General features: G+C 56.7%; 2 protein-coding genes across 2 annotated transcripts in view; one reads left to right on the top strand and one right to left on the bottom strand.

The window, feature by feature from the left end:
• Positions 1–1683, top strand: part of LOC139586391 (procollagen galactosyltransferase 1-like) — a 7467-nt gene extending 5784 nt beyond the window's left edge. Inside the window, exon 3 of the mRNA XM_071419716.1 lies at positions 1655–1683. Within this exon, the coding sequence (XP_071275817.1) occupies positions 1655–1683 (29 nt within the window). The remainder of the gene's footprint in view (positions 1–1654) is intronic.
• LOC139586382 (adhesion G protein-coupled receptor E5-like) lies at positions 7–9981 on the bottom strand. The gene is made up of 9 exons (XM_071419696.1): positions 9611–9981; positions 7966–8160; positions 6499–6865; positions 5615–5681; positions 3936–4027; positions 3089–3297; positions 1991–2125; positions 1386–1665; positions 7–100 (listed from the first exon to the last, which is right to left on the bottom strand). The coding sequence occupies exons 3-7, from the start codon at positions 6657–6659 to the stop codon at positions 2061–2063; spliced, it is 594 nt and encodes a 197-aa protein (XP_071275797.1). The 5' UTR covers positions 6660–6865; positions 7966–8160; positions 9611–9981; the 3' UTR covers positions 7–100; positions 1386–1665; positions 1991–2060.
• Positions 9982–10445: the final 464 nt, after the last annotated feature.

Raw genomic sequence — 10445 nt, 5'->3', positions numbered from 1 at the left:
CCAAAATTCCAAAGATTTTCTCCAAATTCCAAAGATTTTTTCCCCAAAATTACGAAGATTTTTTCCCCGAAATTTTCGACTTTTCTGGAATTTTCTGCACCTGTGGGGGGAGGGGAGGAGTTACTGGTGAGACTGGGAGGGGCCACTGGGGTCACTGGGAGGGGCCACTGGGGTCACTGGGAGGGGTTACTGGGGTTACTGGTGTGACTGGGAGGAGTCACTGGTGATACTGGGAGGAGTTACTGGTGTTACTGGGAGGGGTCACTGGTTTTACTGGTGTGACTGGGAGGAGTCACTGGGGTCACTGGGAGGGGTTACTGATGATACTGGGAGGGGTCACTGGGGTAGGTGGGAGGAGTTACTGATGATACTGGGAGGGGTTACTGATGATACTGGGAGGGGTTACTGGTGTTACTGGGAGCCCCTGACCTGGCCCATACTGGTGTGACTGGTTGGGTTACTGGTGTTACTGGTGTTACTGGTGATACTGGTGTGAGTGGGAGGGGTTACTGGTGTCGCTGGTGATACTGGGAGGGGTTACTGGTGTCACTGGTGTGACTGGGATCCCCTGGCCTGGCCCATACTGGTGTCACTGGTGTGACTGGGAGTCCCTGGCCTGGCCCATACTGGTGTCACTGGTGTGACTGGAGTTACTGGTGATACTGGGAGGGGTTACTGGGGTCACTGGAGGAGTTACTGGTGTTACTGGTGTGACTGGGAGGGGTCACTGGGGTCACTGGAGGAGTTACTGGTGTTACTGGGAGGGGTTACTGGTGTCACTGGTGTGACTGGGAGTCCCTGGCCTGGCCCATACTGGTGTCACTGGTGTGACTGGGAGTCCCTGGCCTGGCCCATACTGGTGTCACTGGTGTGACTGGAGTTACTGGTGATACTGGGAGGGGTTACTGGGGTCACTGGAGGAGTTACTGGTGTTACTGGTGTGACTGGGAGGGGTCACTGGGGTCACTGGAGGAGTTACTGGTGTTACTGGGAGGGGTTACTGGTGTCACTGGTGTGACTGGGAGTCCCTGGCCTGGCCCATACTGGTGTCACTGGTGTGACTGGTGTTACTGGGAGGGGTCACTGGTGATACTGGTCATACTGGGAGGGGTTACTGGAGTCACTGGGGTCACTGGGAGGGGTCACTGGTGGTACTGGTGTTACTGGTGTGACTGGGAGGGGTTACTGGGGTTACTGGTGATATTGGGAGGGGTTACTGGTGTTACTGGTGTGACTGGTGTGACTGGGATATCTCACCTGGTGTCACTGGTGTGACTGGGATCCCCTGGCCCGGCCCATACTGGTTTGGTTACTGGTGTTACTGGTGTTACTGGTGTGACTGGGATATCTCACCTGGTGTCACTGGTGTGACTGGGATATCTCACCTGTTACTGGTGTTACTGGTGTGACTGGGATCCCCTGGCCCGGCCCATACTGGTTTGGTTACTGGTGTTACTGGTGTTACTGGTGTGACTGGTGTGACTGGGATATCTCACCTGGTGTCACTGGTGTGACTGGGATATCTCACCTGTTACTGGTGTTACTGGTGTGACTGGGATCCCCTGGCCCGGCCCATACTGGTTTGGTTACTGGTGTTACTGGTGTGACTGGGATAGCTCACCTGTTACTGGTGTTACTGGTGTGACTGGGATAGCTCACCTGTTACTGGTGTTACTGGTGTGACTGGGATCCCCTCACCCGGCCCATACTGGTTTGGTTACTGGTGTTACTGGTGTTACTGGTGTGACTGGGATATCTCACCTGTGTCACTGGTGTGACTGGGAGCCCCTGACCCGGCCCATACTGGTTTGGTTACTGGTGTTACTGGTGTGACTGGGATATCTCACCTGGTGTTACTGGTGTGACTGGGATATCTCACCTGTTACTGGTGTCACTGGTGTGACTGGGAGCCCCTGACCCGGCCCATACTGGTTGGGTTACTGGTGTTACTGGTGTCACTGGTGTTACTGGTGTGACTGGGATATCTCACCTGGTGTTACTGGTGTGACTGGGAGCCCCTGGCCCGGCCCATACTGGTTTGGTTACTGGTGTTACTGGTGTTACTGGTGAACTCCGAGTACGGCCGCGAGCGGGGGCACAGCAGGGACCGGTACCAGGCCCGCACCTGCAACAAACTGGGATTGACTGGTTTGAACTGGGAACGGCCCAGTCTGAACTGGGATCAACTGGTTTGAACTGGGAACGGCCCAGTGTGAACTGGGATTGACTGGTTTGAACTGGGAACGGCCCAGTCTGAACTGGGATCAACTGGTTTGAACTGGGAATGGCCCAGTGTGAACTGGGAACGGCCCAGTGTGAACTGGGAACGGCCCAGTGTGAACTGGGATCAACTGGTTTGAACTGGGAATGGCCCAGTGTGAACTGGGATGAACTGGTTTGAACTGGGAACGGCCCAGTGTGAATTGGGATCCACTGGTTTGAACTGGGAATGTTCCAGTTTGAACTGGGAATGGCCCAATTTGAACTGGGATCAACTGGTTTGAACTGGGACCCTCCCAGTTTGGACCAGGGGCCCTTTTGGGGCAATTTTGGGGCTGATTTTGGGGTTTTTGGGCTCCCAGGTGGATTTTGGGGGGGATTTTGGGGGGAATTTGGGATTTTCGGGTCCCGTTTTTGGGATTTTTTCGGGATTTCTGGGGTTTTTTGGGGTTTTTGGGTCTTTGAGGGTCCCGGTTCCAATTTTTGGGGTGAATTTGGGGGATTTCGGTACCTTGGGGTGCCCCAGGCAGTGGCACAGGAAGATCAGGAGCCCCTGGGGGGGTTTGGGGTATTTTGGGTCCCGTTTTTGTGGTTTTTGGGGGATTTTTGTGGGGTTTTTTGGGGTTTTGGGGTTTTTGAGGGTCCCGGTTCCATTTTTTGGGGTGAATTTTTGGGGTTTCGGTACCTTGGGGTGCCCCAGGCAGTGGCACAGGAAGATCAGCAGGGCTGGGGGGGTTTGGGGTATTTTGGGTGGTTTTGGATGGGGTTTTTTTGCGATTTTGGATATTTTGGTGGGGTTTTTTGGGGTTTTGGGGTTTTTGAGGGTCCCGGCTCCATTTTTTGGGGTGAATTTGGGGGATTTCGGTACCTTGGGGTGCCCCAGGCAGTGGCACAGGAAGATCAGCAGCCCCTGGGCGGCGTTGACGGCGCAGAACAGGAGGGGGAGGGGCGGGGGGGGCGCTGCCGGGGGGGAGGGGCGGCCCCGCCCCCCCCGCCCAGCCCAGCCCCGCCCCCACGCCCAGCGCCCAACCAGAGCCCAGCAGGGAGAGCTGGCCCAGTGACGTCACCCACAGCACCCTGGGGACAACGCATCCGGGTCACCCCAGGGTCACCCCAGGGTCACCTGTGTGACCTCAGGGTCACCCCAGGGTCACCCCAGGGTCACCTGTGTCACCTCAGTGTCACCTGTGTCCCCCCCATAATCCCCCCAATGTCCCAAATGTCCCCAATCCCCCCCAATGTCCCCTTGGTGTCCCCACTGTCCCCAGTGTCCCCAATGTCACCGATGTCCCCCCAATGTCCCCACCGTGCCCGGTGCAGGGTCCCCATGTCTGGGTGTCCCCAATGTCCCCTCGGTGTCCCCCCAAGTGTCCCCAATGTCCCAAATCCCCCCCAGGTGTCCCCAATCCCCCCAGTGTCCCCAGTGTCCCCCCAATGTCCCCAATGTCCCCTCGGTGTCCTCAATCCCCCCCAATGTCCCAAATCCCCCCAATGTCCCCGGTGTCCCCCCGGTGTCCCTGGTCTCCCCTCGGTGTCCCCACTGTCCCCAATGTCCCCAATCCCCCCAATGTCCCCCCAGTGTCCCCCCAATGTCCCCGGTATCCCCGGTGTCCCCTCAGTGTCCCCAATGTCCTCAGTGTCCCCAATCCCCCCAATGTCCCCAGTGTCCCCCCAATGTCCCCGGTGTCCCCCCAATGTCCCCCCGGTGTCCCCACCGTGCCCGGCGCAGGGTCCCCATGTCCGGGGTGACCTCGTGGAATTTCTGCACCAACTTCCAGAGGGTGACAACGAGGATGACGGCGTTGGCCTGGGGGGACACCCAGGGGACATTGGGGACACTGGGGACACTGGGGGGATTGGGGGGGATTGGGGACAGAGAGGACATTGGGGATATTGGGGGGATTGGGGGATTTGGGGACATTGGGGACACTGGGGGATTTAGGGACAGTGGGGGGGATTGGGGACATTGGGGGGGGACACATTGGGGACACTGGGGGGACACTGGGGACATTGGGGGGGACTGGGACATTGAGGACATTGCGGGGGGATTGGGGACAGAGAGGACATTGGGAAATTTGGGGACATTGGGGGGGATTGGGGATATTGGGGACATTGGGGGGACACTGGGGACATTGGGGACATGGGGGGATTTGGGGACACTGGGGGGGATTGGGGACATTGGGGAACATTGGGGACATTGGGGGAGACACCGAGGGGACATTGGGGTGACATTGGGGGGATTTGGGACATTGGGGACATTGAGGGGGATTGGGGACACTGGGGGATTTGGGGATATTGGGGGACATTGGGGACAATGGGGACATTGGGGACACTGGGGGGACACTGGGGACATTGGGGACAATGGGGACATTTGGGACACTGGGGGGACACTGGGGACATTGGGGACAATGGGGACATTTGGGACACTGGGGGGACACTGGGGACATTGGGGACACCCTGGGGACACTCAGGACTCTGGGGACAGTGGGGACATTTGGGGGCATTTGCGGGGGACTGGGGACATTTGGGGACATTGGGGACATTTAGGGGGGATTGGGGGCATTTGCGGGGGATTGGGGACATTGGGGGAGTGGGGACAGCAGAGTGACATTAGGGTGACACTGAGGTGACACGCAGGTGTGGCACAGGTGACACTGAGGTGACGCAGGTGACACGGGTGACACACAGGAGGTGACACAGGTGTGTCACACTCAGGTGTCACTCAGGTGTCACACTCAGGTGTCACATTCAGGTGTCACACTCAGGTGTCACTCAGGTGTCACCCTCGGGTGTCACTCAGGTGTCACACTCAGGTGTCACTCAGGTGTCACTCAGGTGTGTCACACTCAGGTGTCACCCTCGGGTGTCACTCAGGTGTCACACTCAGGTGTCACTCAGGTGTGTCACATTCAGGTGTGTCACACTCAGGTGTCACTCAGGTGTCACTCAGGTGTCACACTCAGGTGTCACACTCAGGTGTCACTCAGGTGTGTCACATTCAGGTGTGTCACACTCAGGTGTCACACTCAGGTGTCACTCAGGTGTCACACTCAGGTGTCACACTCAGGTGTCACTCAGGTGTGTCACACTCAGGTGTCACCCTCGGGTGTCACTCAGGTGTGTCACACTCAGGTGTCACATTCAGGTGTCACTCAGGTGTGTCACACTCAGGTGTCACCCTCGGGTGTCACTCAGGTGTGTCACACTCAGGTGTCACATTCAGGTGTCACTCAGGTGTGTCACACTCAGGTGTGTCACACTCAGGTGTCACTCAGGTGTGTCACACTCAGGTGTCACTCAGGTGTCACACTCAGGTGTGTCACACTCAGGTGTCACTCAGGTGTGTCACACTCAGGTGTGTCACACTCAGGTGTCACCCTCGGGTGTCACTCACGGCGGTGATGACGATGACGGGGCCCCGGAAGCTCCAGCGGAAGCCGCGCTCGAGGGACAGCCAGCAACTGGGGACAGTGGGGAAACTGGGATGGACTGGGAGGGACTGGGAATGGGACTGGGATAAACTGGGATAAACTGGGAATGCAACTGGGAATGGGACTGGGAGGGACTGGGATGGACTGGGAGGGACTGGGATAAACTGGGAGGGACTGGGAGGGACTGGGATAAACTGGGAATGGGCAGCCAGCAACTGGGGACAATGGGCAAACTGGGATGGACTGGGATGGACTGGGATGGACTGGGAATGGGACTGGGAATGGGACTGGGATGGACTGGGAATGGGACTGGGAATGGGACTGGGATGGACTGGGATAAACTGGGAATGGGCAGCCAGCAACTGGGGATGGGCAAACGGGGATGGACTGGGATGGACTGGGAATGGGACTGGGATAAACTGGGATAAACTGGGAGGGACTGGGATAAACTGGGAATGGGACTGGGATGGACTGGGAATGGGACTGGGAGCACTGGGAGCCTTTGCAGCTGCCCCCCCCATTCAGTACCGATCACCATCGATCGATGGTCATTGATCGATGGTCATCAATCACTATTGATGGTCATCGATCACTATTGATCACTATTGATGGTCATTGATCACTATTGATCACTGTTGGTTACTATTGATGGTCATTGATCACTATTGATCGCTGTTGGTCACTATCAATGGTTATTGATCACTATCAATGGTTATTGATCACTATTGATGGTCATTGATCCCTATTGATGGTCATTGATCACTATTGATCGCTATTGATCACTATTGATTGCTACTGATCACTATTGATCACTATTGATGGTTATCAATCACTATTGATCACTCACTATTGATCAGTCCCGTATCCCTTCGGGAACGCGGCCGCTGAGAGCCCCACGATGGCCAGGGCGGGGCCGTAGCCCAGGGCCAGGAGCGGCCGCGGGCGCAGCCAGGCCGGGGCGAACACCTGGACCAGCAGCACGTACAGGTGAGCGCCCTGCAGAGCCATCCAACAGAACGCCGACAGGTAGGACAGGTGCAGGACCACCGCTGTCACCACGCAGGACACCTGGGGACACACAGGGACACATTGGGGACACACAGGGACACATTGGGGACACACAGGTGACACAGGTGAGCGCCCTGCAGAGCCATCCAACAGAACGCCGACAGGTAGGACAGGTGCAGGACCACCGCTGTCACCACGCAGGACACCTGGGGACACACAGGGACACATTGGGGACACACAGGGACACATTGGGGACACACAGGTGACACACAGGTGACACACAGGTGACACAGGTGAGCGCCCTGCAGAGCCATCCAACAGAACGCCGACAGGTAGGACAGGTGCAGGACCACCGCTGTCACCACACAGGACACCTGGGGACACACAGGGACACATTGGGGACACAGAGGTGACACACAGGGACACACAGGTGACACAGGTGACACACAGGGACACACAGGTGACACACAGGTGACACACAGGTGACACACAGGGACACACAGGTGACACACAGGTGACACACAGGTGACACACAGGTGACACACAGGGACACTCAGGGACACTTTGGGGACACACAGGGACACAGGTGACACAATGGGGACACACAGGTGACACTCAGGGACACAAAGTGCCCCCGTACCGGGCTCTGTGCCCCGTCAATGCCCAGCAGGAAGGCCAGGGGGCACCTCCTAACCTCCCCAAATACCCCCAAAATTGCCCCTAAACTCCCCCAAATCTTCCCCCAATGACCCCAAATCCCCCCCAAACTCCCCCAATGCCCCCCAAACTGCCCCATACCGGGCTGTGTGTCCCATCGATGCCCAGCAGGAAGGCCGGGGGCACCTCCTAACCTCCCCAAATACCCCCAAAATCTCCCCCAAACCCCCCGAAATCTCCCCCAAACTCCCCCAAAATCTCCCCCAAATGACCCCAAACCCCCCAAATCTCCCCCAAACCCCCCCTATATCGGGCTCTGTGCCCCATCGATGCCCAGGAGGAAGGCCAGGGGGCACCTTAGGACACAGCCAAAATCCCTCCAAAATCCCCCCTAAACTGCCCCAAATCTCCCCAAAATGACCCCAAATGCCCCCCAAACCCCCCCGTACCGGGCTCTGTGCCCCGTCGATGCCCAGCAGGAAGGCCAGGGGGCACCTTAGGACTCAGCCAAAATCCCCCCTAAACTGCCCCAAATCTTCCCCAAATGACCCCCAAATCTCCTCCAAATGACCCCAAATGACCCCAAATCCCCCCAAATCTGCTCAGGGACCCCCAAATGCCCCCCAAAACCCTCCAGTTCCCCCCGTACCGGGCTCTGTGCCCCATCAATGCCCAGCAGGAAGGCCAGGTGCCCCCCGAGCAGGCTCAGGCTCAGGTGCAGCTGCAGCGTCCGGCGCGGCTCGGCCACGGCGCGGCACAGGGCGAAGGTGGCGGCCGCGGCCACCAGGGCCACCACGGACACGGACAGGGCCACCCGGGTCACCAGGTCCAGCAGCCAATGGTCCTGGGGACAGGGACATCAGTGACATCATCAGTGACATCATCAGTGACATCATCAGTGACATCATCAGTGACATCATCAGTGACACCATCAGTGTTATCAGTGACATCATCAATGACACCCCCAGGGGCCACCACGGACACGGACAGGGCCACCGCGGTCACCAGGTCCAGCAGCCAATGGTCCTGGGACAGTGACATCAGTGACACCATCATTGACATCATCAGTGACATCATCAGTGACATCATCAGTGACACCCCCAGGGCCACCAGGGCCACCACGGACACGGACAGGGCCACCCGGGTCACCAGGTCCAGCAGCCAATGGTCCCTGGGAGGGGACACGAGGTGGGGACACTGAGTGACACCATCAGTGACAGCCCAAGGGCCACCACGGACACCGAGAGGGCCACTCGGTCACCAGGTCCAGCAGCCAATGGTCCTGGGGACAGGGACATCAGTGACACCATCAGTGACATCATCAGTGATATCAATGCTATCATCAGTGACACCCCCAGGGCCACACGGGTCACCAGGTCCAGCAGCCAATGGTCCTGGGAGGGGACACCAGTGACGTTATCAGTGACATCATCAGTGACATCATCAGTGACATCATCAGTGACACCATCAGTGATATCAATGCTATCATCCAGTGACACCCCCCAGGGCCACACGGGTCACCAGGTCCAGCAGCCAATGGTCCTGGGGACCAGGGACATCAATGACATCATCAGTGACATCATCAGTGACATCATCAGTGACACCATCAGTGTTATCAGTGACATCATCAGTGACACCCCCAGGGCCACCAGGGCCACCAGGGACACGGACAGGGCCACACGGGTCACCAGGTCCAGCAGCCAATGGTCCTGGGGACAGGGACATCAATGACATCATCAGTGACCATCATCAGTGACATCATCAGTGACATCATCAGTGACATCATAGTGACACCATCAGTGACATCATCAGTGGCATCATCAGTGACACCCCCAGGGCCACCACGGACATGGACAGGGCCACCTGCGTCACCAGGTCCAGCAGCCAATGGTCCTGGGACAGTGACACCAGTGACATCATCAGTGACATCATCAGTGACATCATCAGTGACACCCCCCAGGGCCACCAGGGCCACCCCCGGGGTCACCAGTCCAGCAGCCAATGGTCCCTGAGAGGGGATGGTGACACCAATGACATCATCAGTGACACCATCAGTGACACCATCAGTGACATCAGTGACATCATCGGTGACATCATCAGCGATATCTGCGACATCATCGGTGACATCATCAGTGGCACCCCCAGGGCCACCCCAGTGACACAGCCAGGGGCATTTTTGGGGCATTTTTGGGTTATTTCAATGACATTTTGAGGATATTTTTGGGATATTTTCAGGCTATTTTGGGGCTGTTTTAGGGGTGGTTTTGGGGCGGTTTCGGGGGATTTTGGGGCACCTGGATCTCGTTGAAGGCCAGCAGGACAGCGAAGCTCCTCAGGGGATTTTGGGGACATTTTTGGGGTATTTTTGGGGTATTTTTGGTGTTATTTCAATGACATTTTTGGGGTTATTTCAAGGACATTTTCAGGCTATTTTGGGGCTGTTTTAGGGGTGTTTTTGGGGCGGTTTCAGGGTATTTTGGGGCACCTGGATCTCGTTGAAGGCCAGCAGGACAGCGAAGCTCGTCGGGTGATTTTGGGGCATTTTTGGGGTATTTTCAGGCCAGTTTTTGGTGTTATTTTTGGGATATTTTCAGGCTATTTCAGGCTATTTTGGGGCTGTTTTAGGGGTGGTTTTGGGGTGATTTCGGGTGATTTTGGGGCACCTGGATCTCGTTGAAGGCCCAGCAGGACAGCAAAGCTCGTCAGGGGATTTTGGGGCAATTTTGGGTATTTTCGGGCCAGGTTTTGGGGATATTTTCAGGCTATTTTCAGGCTATTTTGGGGCTGTTTTAGGGGTGTTTTTGGGGTGGTTTTGGGGCACCTGGATCTCGTTGAAGGCCAGCAGGACAGCGAAGCTCGTCAGGGGATTTTTGGGACATTTTTGGGGTTATTTTGGGGTATTTTCGGGCCAGTTTTTGGGGTTATTTTCAGGCTATTTTGGGCTGTTTTAGGGGTGTTTTTGGGGTGATTTCAGGGGATTTTGGGGCACCTGGATCTCGTTGAAGGCCAGCAGCACGGCGAAGCTCCTCAGGTGATTTTGGGCATTTTAGGGGTATTTTTGGGGTATTTTTGGTGTTATTTCAATGACAATTTTGGGGTTATTTTCAGGCTATTTTGGGGCTGTTTTAG

The sequence above is a fragment of the Agelaius tricolor genome, unplaced genomic scaffold (genome assembly GCF_023055355.1).
Source record: "Agelaius tricolor isolate 1412-34295 unplaced genomic scaffold, bAgeTri1.0.p SCAF_116, whole genome shotgun sequence".
Classification (NCBI taxonomy): Eukaryota; Metazoa; Chordata; class Aves; order Passeriformes; family Icteridae; genus Agelaius; species Agelaius tricolor.
The sequence above is the reverse complement of the archived record's forward strand: the minus strand, read 5'-3'. Positions and strand labels throughout refer to the sequence as shown.